The sequence below is a fragment of the Nothoprocta perdicaria genome, unplaced genomic scaffold, assembly GCF_003342845.1.
Source record: "Nothoprocta perdicaria isolate Ctin4 unplaced genomic scaffold, notPer1 scaffold_13, whole genome shotgun sequence".
Taxonomy (NCBI): Eukaryota; Metazoa; Chordata; class Aves; order Tinamiformes; family Tinamidae; genus Nothoprocta; species Nothoprocta perdicaria.
The window spans coordinates 1253284-1271321 of record NW_020454427.1 but is presented as its reverse complement, the minus strand read 5'-3'; the positions used below and the strand labels follow the sequence as shown (position 1 = coordinate 1271321).

The window sequence follows — 18038 nt, the reverse complement described above, 5'->3', positions numbered from 1 at the left end:
TGGAAACAGTGCATGCAGCCAAACAGGGCAAGTCTTAGAGCAGCAAGATTTTCTTTTCCCCTGGAAATAATTGAATGTTTTTTTGCAAGAACAGTGGAAAAAAAAAACCCAGCAACATAGGTCTTATATAACACTTTATATCTGTAAGTTGAAAAGTATTTGTATTTTTGTTCCTGCCAGTATCTGTGTCATTTTACAGAAACTGAGGCAGAGGGAAGTGACTCATTTGACTCGCTGAAAGTACAAACCATGTTAATGACATAGATGGATACAAACCCAGGGCTTCCACATCCCAGTGCAGCATGTGCCACTAGGCTCTAGTGTCACCTACTTTCTTGTAATAAGTATAACCTCTATAATCATTCAGTGCTCTTGATGACATGGTTTCTGTCCACAAACCAAAAAAGCTGTGAGCAGGTTGCAACAGTAAATAATATATGCTTCCAAGCCTGGGCTACTTCTCTGGGATCTGGGAGGTACAGAATTTTTTAGATAGAGTAGATACAGGGGTGTGCTACGGAATATTCTTTGGAAGTTCAGGTGTTATGTGCTGAAATGTTACAAGTAAAATTATTTAAGAAGCTGAGGAGATTCTGACGTGACTGCCATCTCAGGAGTGCAAGTCATCCCTGGAGCATATTTAAGGAAGACTGACTGCTAAACATAATGAGCTTGCAGAGATTTCAGCTGTGGAAAAAACAAGATAACGCTGTAAATGAGAGATTGTGAGGGGCAAATAGCTAATAAAGAATGCTCTGCGGGTCACTGCCCTGCTGTTTAGCCAGCTATGAACTTGCTATGAACTTGACTTTTTGGTATGATGGTCAGAACTGAATAAGGGCACATTRGTTTCAATGTTCTTTTGTTGCAGCACCTCATTAGTATAGAAGAGTATGTTTGTGTATAATTTCTACAAAAGCTTTCTGGACACCCGCCTTAATAATCCCAGTGTCTCACTCATTGCTATGCCTGCAGCAAGCTGCAGTTTGAGGAGCAATTTCAGCTGATCAAAGCGTGGGCTGCCAGAAGGGGCAGTTTTGTCTTCTCCCTTAATCCTGGACYCCAGTTCCTGCTAATCCCCTTGTCAGAACTGGTGTTCTGATCCCACCTGGCTGAAGTCTAACATGGAAAAAAATAAATCAGTAGAAATATAACTGTGATTTTTCAGCCTGATGTGACACGAGGGAGTGGGAATGGAAGCAGTTATGCATGCTGGTTGGGTTATTGCTGCTGTGGGCATGAGAAGTTAGATGAAAAAACAGAAGTAGAAACAAAGTCTGAACTAACAAAGGCTGGTTTTGTAATCGTAGATGGGCTCACGAAAATAGCATGCGCTAATTTAGTCTGGATCTTTCATGCTTTTCTTTCCACTTTGCTCCTTATAGTTCAGTTGATTGAACTGAAAATATTACTCTGAAGCTATATACAGTTATAAGAAGTGAGGCTTTATTTTTAAGACCTGAAAGAAATAAACTGCTGTGAATTTACTGAGAATTGGTCAGACAAAGTGCACGCTTTTTCCTTTCCCTTTCATGTGCTACATCTTTGCTCCATCGCATTTGTCACTTGTTCGATCCCGTTCAGCTTAACGGGACATTTGCAACCAGTCTCCTTTTCGTCCCATCTTCCTTCTCTCAATCTGGGTTTCTTGCCCATTTTTCGTGTCCCAGAGCCTGCTCTATCGGGGCAGAGGCCCCCCCTGCTGTCAGACATTGCAGCAAGACTGGACACGCCGTAGCTTTCCACCTAACCTAGTCCAACAAGCTGCAAATTACAGGGAAACGGAGGAAATTATTATGGAAAATGATTTAAAATACCATTTAATACTTTTTTTTTTTTTCAGTTTCAGCTTTTCCTGAGTTTAACAGCAGCACCGGTATATTTTTCACAGGATTTTTTTTCCAGAGAGCCTTTATTAAAAATGCAACCGATTAAGATTAGCAAAGCCAGGGAAAACGTGGGTGCATTGAAAAGTTTACAGCCCCTATCAAGTAGATGAGCAGGCAGGTAGACCCCAGGGGGTAGCAGGCAGAGCTGCAAAAGCAGGTGGAAAACCCGATGAAAACGCCCCCAAAACGGCGCCGAGGCCTGCGGGGCCAAGACCGGGACTCGAACCGGCGGCCCTACGTGCTCCTCCCTCGCGCAGGCGCGCTGCCGCCGGCGAGGTCACGTGCGCGGCGCGGCGGKGCAGCGGCGGCGCCATGGCCGCGCTGCGGCTGCTGGAGAAGCTGCCGCCGGGCCAGGCCCTGGAGGTGGGAGCCGCGGCAGGGCCGGCGCCCGGACACCGCGCCCGGGGCGGGAGCGAGGCCCAAGCTCCCTGCCCCTTGGGCCTTGCTCTGCGGGAGCCCCGGGTAATTAATTAATTACTGAGTTTCGGGTTTCTTCCCCCCCAGTTCCTTCACGGAGTGATCGACGGCGTGTGCGGGCGCGCGTACCCGCGGTACCGGGACTACGGCGGCGTGTGGAGCGTGGCCGAGTGGATGGAGGTTCTGCAGGGAACGGGGGCGCACTTCAGAAACGCCGTGGGGAAAGGCGCGTCCGAGGAAGAGGTAAGGGCTCCTCAGCGGCTGGAGAGAGCGAGCCCCGGTACGGAGCGGGAGCTTCTCCTTCCCTCCTTCCCTCCTTCCCTCCTTCCCTCCTTCCCTCCTTCCCTCCCCCTTTTTTTCAGAAATAGAAGGTCAAGTTCAACTTTTTTTTTTTTTTAAAGTACCGTACTGAATAGCACTTTTTGTTAAAATGCTGCTTCATTTATTTAAATGAATACCTCATGTGCCACGCAGGATTATGTCCGTGTCATTRGCAGTGAAAGCAGTTTATGCTCTTGTTTGATTCACTCTGTTTATTACTGCTGTATTGCAGCCTCTTTAAGAAGTGGGTGTATGTAAGTACTTACACATCTAGTGGAAATAAACCGTGCAGGAGAGAGATCGTAATTCAGGGCGGTTTAATATGTCTGAGTTTTGCAGAAGTTTGTGGCCTTACCAGGAATCTTAGCTCTCTTCTCTGGGCCCTTGTTGTTATCTTGAGCACTCACTAGTAGGGTGCAGAAGTAGGCATTAATAGSGGCTTCCTTAGTAAGTCTGTAATAACTGCTTAAAAAGTTTGGTTTTCGCCTTTCCTCTGTGTTATTGATATGAAAGTTACTGACTCTGACTCCTGGCTACTGAGGATACGTAAACCGAGGTTATGAAGTCCAGTGTGAGCAGCTATCCAGGTAGMAGCTTGGAGCTATTAGCTGTGGAGCTAGTAATGTGTGGTGTGTCTTATTTGTTAGCTTCATGGTTAAAGCAATCTTAACTTAGTCTATTTTAATATTTACAGGCTGCTGAACAGTTGAATGAGCTAAATTCAAGCTGCCAAGAAGCGATCACAAAGTGCCTGAAAAGCAGAAAGGAAGAAATCAGGAATGCATTAGTAGAAAGAGTAAAYGCAATCTCTTCTGCCCAGCTGCAGGATTTTGACTGGCAGTTAAAGGTGAGACTCCTCCTTTAATGCTGCTGGAATATATCTAAAGAAGAAGTATTCCCCAGTATTGCAGTAAGTAATGTTACAGGTTGTTTGGYAGGACAGCTCAGTTATCCTTGGCATTATTTTATTAAAGCTGGATGGTTCTTTGGGCTTACAGATGCATTGCTGCTTTAAATTAAGCTCTGAGCTGCCTTAGACTTAGAAGGTAAACCATGTAAGTATTGTTACTTTGCCTGTCCATGAAAACTGTTAAATATTAAGTAGGTCTCTGTCTGAACAAGAGTAATTTGTGCAGCAAACTGCTCTGGAAACCAAAGAGCAGTGCTTGGATAGACAAGATTTTGCAAGAGCTGCTGCCTTGGCAACGTGTTGCGCTCCAGGTGAGCAGTTACTAAGATGAGCAGTAGAGCAGTTACTAAGATGAGCAATTTCTAAGCCTTGGTCTCCCTTGCTAACTGTACTTGTTGCTGACAAGAATATAAACCAGGCTTCTGAGAACTCATTACTTACTTGCGCTTCGTATCTTTGAAGAAGTTTTTACCTTCCTTTTCCATGATTAAAAACGTATGGTAGATATCAAAACTATTGCCAGCATTTTATTTAAACCACTCTTTGTCTGAGCTGATTGTAGTGCCCTTTTTCACTTACTATCGCTTGCTGTACTGCATTTTGCTCTGTAAATAAGATAGCTGGGTACAGAAACTGAGCTACAGTGTCRTCAGCAGATTCTGTACTGCATTTTTGAAGTCTAATTATATTAGACTGAATAGTAAACAAAAAAACCCCCCCACAATTGTATAACCCTCATCAGCATTTGTTAAATCATATATCTGACATAAGTTATTTGATAAGCTGTAGAGCTAAAAATTGCATGGAAAGTGTCCTTTTTTTTCCCATGCTCACTTTTCTGAAAGCTTTCTCACCTGTTGCTTACCAGAGTTGTCTGAGAAAGGTTACTTCTAAATTTTAAGAACCATGCTTAAATATTTCATTTCTTATGGTTTAGAATACAGAAATTAGAAGCCCTATTGTTTTAACAAAGTCTTCTGACAAATTTTTCTATGCAAAGGGTTGTTGGTATGTTGTTGGGGTGTTTTTTGTTGTTTTGCTTTGCTTTTACAGCTGCGGAGATGACTGAGAAGCTAGTCTTTTCATTTTGGTGTTGGTTCTGGTAGTAGCTTTCTACAGAAAGTACAGATATGATATTAAGTAACTGTATGGCTCATCTTCACTTTCTTTTTTTGTTTCTTTCATCAATTTACACAGCTTGCTCTCTCCAGTGACAAAATCTCCATGCTGCAAATGCCACTTCTCAATCTTGATTTAGATGTGAGAGAGAATGGTGAAATTAAGCCAATCTCTATAGAAATGAACAAGGAGGAGTTACAGAACCTAATAAATGCATTGGAAGCTGCTAATAAGGTATATATTTTTTTTTTAGCATAAGTATCCGTGCTGAATTCTCATGCATTTTGTTTTAGCTGACGTTTTGCTAAYGAAACTTAAGTTTTATGGTAATTAAGTACCTTAATTTCCACGGAACAGTAAATCGGAAAGAAAATTACCAAGATGCCCATATGTGTATAATGCAAGAATAAAAATTCAAGTATGACTTTCTTTAGATATTTCAGATTTCTAATAGAGAAGGTTGAAGAGGATTTAAAGAATGTTAGGGAGAAAAGTGTCATCTGCCTTGCATCTTGGTGATAACCATGGGTCCTGGAAACCATCCTTGTTCAGTTGCACCCCAGTGTTCATTCTGGCCCTGTGAAAAAGGACAGCGGGACCTTTTTAATCTAAAAATATATTTCAAATATTTATCAAGTCARTTGTGTGGGAGACAAGTGTCTGGTGTTCTGTAGGGTAAATATGAAAGTGGTGCACTGATGTCTTTAGAGCTACTTGGAAGTGCCACGTTGCTTCTTCATGCTTAGTGTGCAGAGATTAAAAGTTTTATATAAAATGTGTTGTCTAATCTGTGTCTAGAGTTATAGCTGGGAATTATAGATGAARGTTTCTAAAATCTCTGATATGTGACAACTGAAATTGATTGTAGTTCTTGGGGCAGAATACTAAGAAACAATAGTGCTATTAATYTTGGAGTCTAATGTAGTTAATATTACATGCACCTCTTGTCCCAGTGAGGCTGACAGGATACCTCTGGACAGCTACATGGATTCTAGTGAGATAAAGGTGTTAGTGGAGRTACAGGTGCAGCCTTCTTAAAAGTTGTTGAGAAGCACAGTCTTTAAATAAATAAAAACAAAAAGAGCAAGTTGAATTCTAKGCTCTGCAGACAAAGATTTCTTATAGCCCAGACTTCAGTAGTTACCAGGTGTCTTGTGCTCTGGTTGAAAGTCTGCTACAGGAAACTGTCATTCCATACTTAAACTTCAGTGTGGGGGCAGTGAGATATTTACTTTATAAATGGAGCTCTTTGTTCTGCTTGCTTTGTGAAGTGAATCCAGTGGGCCTGGAATGACCATTCTGTTTTTTACAATCATGATGAGATGGAGAGTGCTCTGTGTGCAGAAGCACCAAAGGAAATTATTAGAAGTAGTAGCAACTGCCAGGTGCATTTTCCAGAGGAAACGTGTATATGCAGTCTCGTGTTGTAGTGTATCTGTAAGAAAGCATAAAGCTGTATTTCTGAGATTGTTTTAGCTTTTTATCTCATCAACTCTGATCTAATTCCTTTTATTCKTTTTGAAGGTTGTATTGCAGCTGAAGTGAGGATATTCAGCTAGCTGGCAGCATCTGCCAATGCTGGTTCCACAAGTGACCTGGAAAAATGATAGACACACTTTCTACAAAGTCAAAAGCTCTTGATGCAATAAAATATTGAACTGAGCAGGTAGTATTGACTTGTGATCAAATAAACTATTACTCATTTGAAAGCAGAAACCTCTTAGATCTGCTAGAGTCGAATTATCTAAATCAAATATACAGTTGCTATCAGTACCGAAATAATATATAGCTAGAATGATRTAACCATTGTTAAAATGTACACTTGCATACATGATTTTTGTTAAATTTTGGGGGCATTTGTGCATTTTTGTAGAAGACCTAAGGCACCCCTTTGTGTAACACATTAGCCTTTCAAAAGGTTCAGTGATGATGAAGAAATGACAGCAGAAATGTGGCATTAATGTGTATATATGTACTTGTAAATAATAAACATTTTTAATATGTCTGAATAACTGCAGTAATTTAATAATCATTTATCCCAGAGCTTGGGCTTAAAAAAAAAAAGTGTGGTGGGGAGCACTATAACAGGTGAGTAAGGGTTAGAGGTTAACCCAGAAAGGAGTTTCCAAAGGAGCCCATGTGGTCTGTCAAAAGCGTATTCCCAGCCTATGCAGTAAGGCACATATCTGGTAGATCAGCATCTAAACCTTACTGAAACCAGAGTAGGATTTTCTTGTAGTAAAATATTTGGAGCTACCCAGTAGAGAAGTCTACACTAGAAATTTAATGGCTTCCACTGTTTGCAATACTATTTTTCTATACCTGGGGAGTAATTTATTTGTAATGGATGATGCAAATTATCATGTGCCCTYTGACACGCCTTTGTACTTCCCTTTTGTAGAAGAAGGCAAAGCTATGATAACTGACCCTCTTTGTCTTGCAAACTTTGTCTTGGGGTTCTTCCATTGTATTTTGCTGTGCCGTGTGCTCTAGCAGGGGCTAAGAGTGAAGTCACAGGATTGTATGGGGAAGGGAAGGTGCAGACACTTTGCAGGGTTGTTAAATAGATGGTCTACGTGGATCAGTGTTCTCAAGTCCAAGCTAAAACAGTGARGTTGGAATTAATGTTTGTTTAACTTAAAATCTGGAAGAAATTGCTGCATGTTGTCTTATAGTCTGTTTAGGAGTACTCTCCTTTTTAATGGTGAGTTCAGTGAATAAATCAGTCAGATTTGATTATTAGGCAGATATATTTGTCTTGCCTCCACTTCTCCCTTTCCTGTAAGTGTAGTTGCTTTATAGAAGAATGAATATATTATATTCCTTTGAAGGGACCCTGCATGTTTAAGCACTTCATCAACTGGATGATAAATATTATCTCTGCTTTAGCTATCTTTATGCTGAGAATATGTTGGTAGAAGGTTCTGTAGAAAAAAACTTAACTTTTTGGTAAGTGGTTATATTGTTGGTAAGGACAAAAGGGCTGGAAACTCTCCCTTGTTCTTGACAGTAGTGGAAGTAAGAAACAGCTGACAATGTTTCATATGAATGTACACTGTGAAGTTCTGTGCGTCATAGATRGGAGACACTCAGGTGTTGATACATTTCTACAGTTTTTTAGACATACTGTGAATGCATTAAAATTACCAATGCTTAGGAGGTCTGTACTTCAAAGAATATAAAAAATATAGATGCGCTGAACAGGTTTAGGAATATGCTGCTGAGGACCACTCTTAGGCTGGTATTGTTTAGTTTTCGAAGACCATTGTTCAAAATACAGTAGACTAATTCTTCAAAAAATAGTTTTGTTTTTTCAACAATAAAAGACCACAAAGGAGACATTTCATTTTTACATTCAAAAYTTGCTGCATATCTACCTGTTGAAAAAGTTCTTTAAGACTTTAAGACAAAATACATAAGTTTTACATAATTGTATTTTAAATTCATTTTAAAATAACTTACCTAAAAAGGGTTATATAGCTGCACTGATGATGTGTAGTAGTGTTTCATCTTCAGTATCATCTTGTGTTTCAACACTTAACAGAAAAGGATGAAGATTCTTTTCTTTTTTTTTAAGCGATTCTTATGACATAACCGGAATAAATGAATTGCTTTTTCTATGTGTTAGATTTTACTGAGATCCAAAAGCTGATAGTAAAAACAGGTATTGTTTATACAATTGGCAAAACTCCCGTGTTTTTGACAGTGAGCATAACAACTAGAGTGTGTGAATGGCTGTATGGGGAGAGGAGCTCCAGCCAACAACCAGCTGAGAAGTAGCAGTAAAATATGGTTATAATGAGGTGGTATTTAAAGGAAACTGGTAACCTGACTGCACATCTCTGMAGAGAAACAAACTATATTATGGAAGGCACTTAATGGCCTCTGGTAAATTGAAAAGAAATAGCCCAAGCAGGAGAGCTCTGATACTTTGTAGTGTTTATTAGAAAACGTGTTTGTTCTGGCTCTGCTCTGAACAGTAGATACAATTGGGACACAAAAGGTCTGCAATTGTGACAGATGAGGCATTTGTAGAAATTGCCAGGCCCAGTTGTGGCAAAAAGCTAGAAATTCTCCAAAAAGCAGTATGTGAGTGTCAGCTTCGACACTTGGTGAATGCAGGTGGAAATAGAAAGGTATCAAAAAGGAAAGATGAATGCAGAGTATGTGGCTGGAAACATGTAAAGCAAGCTCCCTGGCTTTGTGCCGATGGAGCTGGCATGTGAGGGGGGTCCAGCAGCACGCACTGGGCTGAAGAACAGGCACTGAGGTAAGAAACTTTGAATTTTGGCCTTTTTTATCTGTTCCATTTGCTCATGAAGCAGAGAACATCATTGAAGTTCAGTCAATCTTCGTCTACAGTATGTAGATGAAAGTCACCTAGCTTTCCTGTATAGAGTGCTAGATTTCTTGTTTGTCTCAATTCTTTGCCTTGCACATAGGCATTTCAATGTCACTTTAGCTCCATGTTCTTGACCGGACTGAAGGGGCTCCTGGCGACTCTGGGGGGAGTCTTCCTCTAGATGACAAGGGGCTCTTCCCTCTAGATGACATATATTGAGGCCTGCTGCAACATGTGGTGTTGGGAGCTATTTTCATGCTGGAGGTTGTGACATTTAGCTCGTGACACAGCCTGGTTTGGGGCATGCTGCTCAAATCCAGCCTTACTCTTCTGTCAAGGGAAAAGCCCTTGCTTAGCATTCATCAGACTTGTGTATGTTTTATGTGTTTTTTTAAGACACTTCAATATTCTAAGTTGGCACTAAAATATTAATTATATAACTATTTTAATTTGACAAAACACATTAAACTGTCCCTTTTTGAGTGAGACAATGTGTGCCAGTTCTTATTTTGGCTGTTGATGCAGTGCCAATGTTAAACAAACAAAACTATTTGTAGTATGAGGGTAGGCATAGAAGTTGTACTCAAATCAGAAGAGTCGTTTGGTTGTATAAATATTTATCTTGAGGAATCCCAAATTACACATAAGATCTCATTAAGCTGTTAAAATTGTGCAACTCATTAATAGAATGGGGCGATTAATGGTAATAGAAAATAAGATACAGCTAAGGAGACCACCTTTGCATGCCATAGAATTGGGGATGAGATGGGGACTTCAGACCTCCCACAGAAATGGTTAGATTAAAAAAAAAAAAAAAAAAGTGACTATGGAAAATGGATTAGGTGATGTAGATCAGAGAAGACTGAATCCTGTGTTGATTATAGCTTGCTAGCACTTCCCCTGTGGCTGGGTGATGGTAAGCAGGATGTTTGGAGAAGGATGTTTGGCAGAATGCTGGTGGTTAATCTGAGCCCTAAGCCTGTGGAGATGCAATTCATCAAGAGCAGTTTATCCAGAAACACCAAGGAATCCTAAGTCTCAGCTATGTGACCTTTTCTTCAGTGGAGTAAAGAAAACTTTGGGAATCCCTGTGCAGACCTCTGCTGTGATCTGTACCCAGGCACCTGCTATCTCCTGGGGGAATAGATTGTAATTACCAGCCAACAAAACCAAGAAGTCAAGAAGGCTGACCACTCTTGATCTGGAGTATCTATTAGTAGTAGCTTCTAGGAATGAGCACACTTTTTCTTGTATTTGTTTTATTCAGTACAAAATTAGAGGTGGCACAATTGTTCTTGTATCAATCTGACTTTGCTATACTGTGGAAATAACAGAATTCCAGTTATATCCAATGAGCTGTCTTCAGAGTTGGAAACTTGGTGGAATTTGTCCCTGCTGTCCTTATGCTCCTTTGAAAATCCCTGCCTCACTGAAAATGTGAATTGACTTACATATCCTTGAATGATACTTTTCACAGACACTATGAAAATATTTCCTATTACAATTAAAATGATGCTATAGAATTATAATCCTTTAAAGTTTTCAACTGTCTTTAGAGTCTTTTAAGGCTGAAAGATTCTAACGTAACAACTGTTGAGTCATACTGTCTTACTTGGGGAGGGTATCCTGGAATGGGCTACCAGTATGTGGCAAGAAATACAATAATTTTTAATTCTCCTCAAATGAAATAGAAGTGGGTAGGGAAAGCTCATTGGTGATGCACATTTTTTTGTAAAGTTCTAAGAATAGTGCTTTTGGTGAAGATGCTATATAAGAGCAGATCTGTTCTGATCTGAAAGTGGTAAGGCTTTTTTAGCTGTTTATTTTTTTCAGAAACAGACCTAGAAGTACTCGGTGGATGAATATCTTGGCTTGGCAATGCAGCATCATGGTAACTGCAGTTCTTCCGAGTTAACGAACTTGAGAAGGAAAAACAACTTCTGGTAAGCTAGTCTGTGTTAAAAGCTATTGCATAAATTAGTGGACATAATACAGCCAATAGACAACATTGAAAAGAATAAACGTGATGGGAAAGACCATTCTGGACCACTTGTCTATCACATTAACATCAGTCAAGTCGGGGATTTTGACCTTGATCTGGGAGGCCCTTCTTCGTAAGTGTCCTTTCTTGTGAAGTTTGTGTCTGTCCAGAGTGCTCCTACTGTAGAGTTCTCTGCTGGAAGTGGTTCTTCTGAACGCAAGGCTGGCACTGTCGTACGAGTACCTGGTGGCTCTTGGGTCTCTGAGGCTTGTGAATGCATCTGAGCTGCTGACTTCAGTTCTTACTTCAAGTGGATTAAGAAGAATGCTTCCATGGGCATCAACCTGTTTCAAGGAAGGAACTTGAATTAGATAAGTGCTTCAGTAAGTCCAAGCTGTCTCCTAAACCAATAGGTACCCTTTGGGTCATAAATTAGGTTCTGTCTGTCAATTCTATACCATTTTAGTGCCATGGGTTTGTTTTGAAGCATGTTTGTATTGATGGATTTATATGAGGAACGTGTAGGTACATGTGCATTTTCTCAATCATTCCTTGCAAAATGCTAGTGATGCATTTTGTAGAGACAATATATGCTGGAAATAGATCCCTACTCCCTACAGTGCACTATTAACTGTACATTAAGTGCACATAGAATAATCCATTTTATGGAGTGAAACCTTAAATGCTGCTGCATTTTCATCTGTTGGTACTGAAAGCAGTTATTTCAAATACATTTATCACTCATTATAGTCAGGGCACTGCTCCGAGTACCTGAATAAAAAATGGGAAACTGTAACGAATGTGTACATGCCTGGCATAGACAATATATGCTGCTTTTAATACAACTAGCTTTTTCATACCTGAATATAGTTAAGTAAGAATGAGAGCATGACTGGTGACAGAGGGTTTACTCATTCACTGCTCTCTAGTTTTCTACATGTGGTAAAACTTCTTTTTGGAGGATGTTTTGTTGTTTCCACAATGACCTGTAACTTCTCTGTGAAGACTTCCCAGATATTTAAACTTCCTAAATACTTTAACTGTCGCTATAGCTTGCATCAGGGAAAAGAATCATGGACCTCTTATATGAAACCTATAAGCCTTTACTTTAAGGCTTGGGCACTGAAACTTGTTCTTTGTGAACTGTAGCCTTGGTCCTACCTAATATTTCATAACCCAAACCATGGTTGTCTGGAGCTGGCTTAATACAAATGAGAAATAATCTATTGATAAAATCTGTAAAGCTTCTAAATTATGTGAAGCCTCTGGAAGTCCAGTGTTTTGTTCACACTCTGGATTTTTCCTCTTTGATGAAAGAGCAGAGCTGACATGGTATCTACAGTGGGCAAGATCCAGGCTCCAGGAGTTGAGGTAGGTGAAAGCTGGAAATCAGTGAAACTGTCATTTCTGCCTGGCAGTGTTGCTCCTTTTCACTGCCAGAATTGCCTATCTGGCCGGTGTGTTTATTTGACAAGAGTTACTTACCATGAGTTTCTTGCTTAGTAACATCTGAATGTTACTCTTAGTGTGAAATAGTCCAAGTAATAAGTGAACCATCATGTTGAGTGCATGGAAAGCAGACTGTCAGCTCCACAGGAAAAGCCTGGCAGCATTCTGTGACAGTGGATTGGCCTCAAATGTTCAGATCTGTCTGGTATGTGTTTTTACTTAGCTATTTTTTTCCCCTTAACTATTGCGCAGACAGATAGTTACAACATTGAGTTTTGAATCAATATGAAAAAAGTAAGGAAAAAAAACTCAATTTTCTCCAAAGATAAGAGACTCAGGAGCCCATGCAAACTGCCCTGCTGGAATTAATGCAGTATAGATGTCATGGACTAGTCTTCAAAGAAGCAGGTTATGTTCCACAAGGATAAGCTTATTCATGTGTGGATTTACTTAGGGGAGCCTGAGCTGGTTGTGCTACTGGCTGAAACCTTTTTCTGCTTCCAGCAGCAACAACACTGAAAAAATCGCATGTTTTCCTTGGAGCCCATGTATGAACTTGACTTTCTATACCAGATGTTTTGCGATTCACAGAAGGCTTGGAGGGAAGGTATGAAGCTGTGCAGAGCGAGGGTGCAAAAGGCCATCTGTGCCATAGCTTGCTTGGCGACTTGTGGGCTTTTGGTGGCTCAGCTCCTTTTCCACTTGCACTGTGATTGCACACAGTGCTTGTGCCTGGAAACAACCAGCTGTACAGAGGGAGCATCCAAACACTTTCTCCCTGTACGGTGTGGTTTGGTTATGGTGATTTCCTCAATGGCATGGGCATTTTGACAACCAGATGATAAGGAGATACAAGTGGTCTTTCTTTTATTTGAAGAAAGAGAAAACTTGTTTACTGTAATTTACTAGTTCTCAGATATTAAAGTTAAAATGACATGGTGAAAGTGGAGAGGCCCTATTTCCACGTTCTTCAGGTTATAGAGCAAAAAGCAGCCACATGTGAAGCATCAGTTCCATTTGGTCTTCTCTATACTCTGTTAATGCCATGATCTGTTTGAGTATTGCTCGCATGTGTAATGTTTTCTTACTTGATGAAGAAAGAGGAATTGTTTTTTTGGAGGGTGAATGTGTATGTCGGGTGAAAATGAACAGTATTCTTCACCTGGCACAAAGAGAAGAAGGACTACTACCTATATTCTTATGATTATGGGTGCCTGTCTGGATATATGGTATGCATAAAGAGAATAAAGGGGAAGTCAGTATCCTGTAGTGGTACATACAGATGTGCTTTTGTGCTCTGAAAGCTTTCACTGGTACAAATCAACATAGTAGAAGTGAAAAATGAGAAATGAGGAGAGAAAGAGTAGTAGYGGCCTTCATTAGTGATCGCACAAGTTTACTGTATGCCACTGTTCTGATCGTGTGCATTATTTCTGTTAAAGACAGAAGTAGTGCTGGACATCGGCATTTTCCTTGCTGATGCACAGGAATACGTACAAGGTCAGGCATGTGATGTATCTCCATAGAGCTAGTAAAAACCATTGGTACCCATTTAGTCATATGTGTTTCATGAAGCTGTATGATACAGAAGGCAGTCCTAACCCATTCTCAGTATCAGAATGGAAATGCAGTGTGAACAATTTAAAATGCTACGGAACCTGTGTGTTTTGAAGTCATTGTTGGAAAAACTGGTGCATGCTGCTCTGAGAAGTTTATGCGCTTGTATAAATATATTCCGGCCCATTTTTTAGTACTGTTCAGTGTAATCTCTTTGCTGGTTTAAGATTTAGACAAAAGCTTTCAATTACAAGATTTTGTGTGTGTGTGTGTGTGATTCAAACCAAATAGCCAAATGTATAGAAAAAAGGCTTACCTTCACTCTGACTCTTATCCTCTACTCAGATCAATGCATTGGAGCCATAGTTGATCATAGATCTTACAAAGTTCACTTAGCAGATGCGAGGAGTGTTTAAAAAAATGTTTCTCTGGACCCTCTTTCTTATATTTTTTTCCATGATTTCTTATTTGTATATTTATTTGAAGATTTACTTGAAGATGGGACAAATCATGTGTTGCTATGATCCCTTTAAATATTATTTTTCCCTAGAAAAGTTTTAAGTGCATTTGCATATGTGTTCAAACTGCTTTTCTCCCTCTGTCATCACACACATCAACACTGTCAACATTATTTCAGAAATGGCTGCAAAGTTGGCCAGAATATTTTACCTGGACTGTATTTGTATCCAGTCGGCCCTTCTTGCCTGCAGCATGTCCTGCCTTGTCTGCTGACTTTTTCTGACGCTGGGGTCCTTTACCGAAGAATATATAATTTACAAAGGCATATTCCAGCAAGGCCAAGAACACAAACACAAAGCATCCCATCAGGTAAATATCTATTGCCTTGACGTATGGTATCTTTGGCAACGTCTCCCTGAGGTGGGTGCTGATTGTGGTCATGGTCAGCACAGTTGTGATTCCTGAGAAAGGAAAAAATGAATGTTAACTAAAAACACAGTGGAGTCACTGCTTGACTACCATGCTTTTTTTCTGATGTAGATGGCTTAATTATATGATTAGATTCTCAGCAGCTGAAGGAATGCGTTTCCCAGAACTAGACGTGGAAATATTGCAACTGGTAGTAGTTTACTGGCACGTGACCTATCCTAGGTAGTACAAACAAGTAATCCAAGGCGTCAGTGACACAAAGTGTGCATCTATTCTAGGATGTCCTGCTGCCTTAGCAGTATGTTACACAGTTGGATCTGCAGATCTACTGATAATACCTTTATTTCCTTTTCCCATATAATAGAGGGTGAATGAAATTGCCTACAAGTGTCTAGGGATCCCTAGCTCCTATCTCATATACTCATATACTGCCTCACTGCTACAAAGAAAATGTAATTTGCAGAGATATTCTGGTGTTAGCTGATTTGAATAGCATAGAAATTTCAGAATAACCAAGTTTTTGTAAGGACATCCTTTTCACTTTTCTAAGAGTAGTAGCATTGCTTGACTCATACATTGGATTGCACTATCCTGAGGAATTGGAATAACATCCAGTTGAAGTCTGAGGGGAAAAAAAGGTGATATGTTCGTGCAGAAACAGCTTTTCCTACTAAAGGATGTTCTGTGAAGTGAAACACTCCCATCTCATCACGTTATTCATCCCCGATTCATTTTTGTCCTGTTATTGTCTGAATGAAATTATTTTATAGTGTGCTGTAATCACAGGTCACTAGTGTATCGAATAGCTCTAAGCACAGGTGCAATAAGTTGAGTTTAAATAAAGGGACAAAGTGATTTTCTGCTATTAGGTTTTGAAAAGCAAATCTGCCTTAAAGCACGCATGGAGCAGAAGATCTTGATCCTTACAGTAAGTTGTAGCAAGTAACATGGTGCGGGAAAATAAGCATGTGTGTGTGAACCAGGTTTATTTGCTGTAAAATGTTATATCTTGATTGTCAGTAGGATCATATGTATTTATTCCAATCATATTTCTGGCCTGAAGTGATTCCTTTTAACATCAGAGTTGTCAATACCGCACAATGTAGAGACCTTTAGATACTTGCATTAGACCTTCGCGTATCAATTTGGAAGTGACCTACTGATTCAGAGACCTTTATGGCATTTGGAAATCAGTCAGGATCTCCCATATGGGCAAGGTGACATTTGCATGAAGATCTAAAGCTGCACTGCTGGGCAGACTACTAATGATGTATTATTGCTCAGAACCAGCCTGACAACTCTGTGCTGCTTAGAGGACTAAAAAATTAGGCATTGTTTTGTGATATAACTTGGAGAAGAATCAACCAAACGTGAGTTTGGTGAGTGAGATTGAAGAATCAACTAAAAGTGTTATTCTTCTTCACAGGATTTAGCTAATACCAACCATAAAAATTAACATCATGCAAACATGATGCTTTTTGACTGTACAGGCTAGCAGGAAGATGACTTAATGCTTCTGATATCAGTCATATGGAAGTGGTGCTAGTGTGCTTAAAAAGAAAAACTGTCTATGTATACCAGTGCCAAGATTTTGGAAATAAGTTACCTAGGGCAACTCTGGCTGCAGAAGCATCATAATTGATCCAAAAAGATACCCATGACAGAATTGTGATCAATGTAGAAGGCATATAGGTTTGCAAAATGAAGTATCCGATATTCCTCTTAAGCCGGAAACTGAGGGATAATCGAGGATATGCTCCTGAAAGAAAGAAGTCATATAAGGACTAGTGCCTAAGACAAGTTAGACATTGATACTTCTGGTTTGTGGTTTTTTTTTTTTTTTTTTTTTTTTTTTTTTAATGGATAGTGCTTACCTGTTGTAAATTCTACTCTCTTTGATACCATCTGGTAATCAACAATAGAAAATTGTGGGAGTTCAATGTTGTTAACTCCTGTTACTGCAGACTCTCCTCCATTCCAGTAGAATTCAATATCATCAGTAGTGTATCCATCTGTAACGGGCACAATTTGACCATTGATTTTATTTTTTTCTTTTTGTTTTTTTTATTACTTAGCTTAAATAGCTGCAGTTCAAGTCAAAGGACCTCTCTCACTCCAGGCTGGAAAGCCTGTTTCCCAAAGGCAGACACTTGAATCAGGAATTCAACCTTCCTGTTGTGTGAAGTTTCTTTAATATAGAAGTCACCTAGCTTGTTATAATATAAACAGGGGGATGTGCCTGAGTAGGGAAAGAAAGAAGACTAGAAAAGAGGGACAGAATTTAAGATTAAAGTTAATTTTTAGCTACCTCTACGAAGACAATCTAATCTATATTTCAGCCTTAATTCACTCTGTTTTCCAGTAGATAAGTAGCATAAGCAAAACTCTTAAACTAARGAGTAAAATTTACTGGCACAGTAAAGCCAGGTTCAGTTCCCAGGCTTACTTTTAAGCACCTATGCCATTTATTAAAAATACTAAGTTTGGATCCAGCGGAGACACCTGAAATAGAATTCTAACTAGAAGAATTTAGGTGCCTGCACTATTATGTCTATGTTTATCATAGACATTATGCTTATGTCTATCAGAGCGGTAGTTACCCCTCTGACATCTGTGCAGCACTTTGTATTTTAATTAGACTTTGCCATCTTTGACCTTCTGTTACCATGAAGTATTTTCTATCCACTTAGAACTAGGATATTTTCTGTCTTTAAGTGATTTTGTTTATAGATTAATTCAAAATTAACTTGTGATTTCTAGCCTAGAGTATGTTAACATTTACAAATGTATCTTGATTAAAATCAAAAGTGACTGAGTTTCAAAATCTCACAATTGAACTTTTCTGAGCTAATATTAACAGTTATTTCAGTTTAGTGCATATTACTACTTTATCCATAAATCCTTTAGAGGGGAGAGCAATATCTCATCTATTTTAGGCTTTCCTAAAAATGTTAGATTTAATCAGGTTTAAATCACGTAACACAGCTCAAATAGCTTTGAGTTCAAACACGTTTTTTTAGAAAACTTGACAAGAGTTTTGCCAAGTGAACAAACTGCAGCATCAGAAGCCTCTATATATACATTTAAGAATTTATTCTTTTTTTATATGCTAGTAATGAATTTTCTAGCTAGGGAAATTAGACTTTTTTCTTATGGTAGTAGCTT

At 39.4% G+C, this 18038-nt stretch overlaps 2 protein-coding genes across 3 annotated transcripts in view; one reads left to right on the top strand and one right to left on the bottom strand.

The window, feature by feature from the left end:
- The first annotated feature begins 2200 nt into the window (after positions 1-2200).
- Positions 2201-6555, top strand: COMMD8 (COMM domain containing 8). Of its 2 annotated transcripts, XM_026033649.1 has the most exons (5): positions 2201-2252; positions 2394-2549; positions 3322-3474; positions 4735-4890; positions 6181-6555. In XM_026033649.1, exons 1-5 carry the CDS (start codon positions 2202-2204, stop codon positions 6199-6201), a joined length of 537 nt encoding a protein of 178 aa, XP_025889434.1. In that variant the 5' UTR covers position 2201; the 3' UTR covers positions 6202-6555. The 2 variants fall into 2 exon arrangements, with proteins under 2 accessions (XP_025889434.1, XP_025889433.1); XM_026033648.1 differs by lacking the exon at positions 6181-6555 and having other exon boundaries at positions 4735-4929.
- A 3637-nt stretch (positions 6556-10192) lies between these two features.
- The window catches only part of GABRB1 (gamma-aminobutyric acid type A receptor beta1 subunit), a 39379-nt gene continuing 31533 nt past the window's right edge, over positions 10193-18038 (bottom strand). The window contains exons 3-6 of the mRNA XM_026033522.1: positions 16748-16885; positions 16480-16632; positions 14655-14905; positions 10193-11323 (exon numbers count right to left, since the gene is read on the bottom strand). Of these exons, the coding sequence (XP_025889307.1) occupies positions 10976-11323; positions 14655-14905; positions 16480-16632; positions 16748-16885 (890 nt within the window). The 3' untranslated portion in view covers positions 10193-10975. The remainder of the gene's footprint in view (positions 11324-14654; positions 14906-16479; positions 16633-16747; positions 16886-18038) is intronic.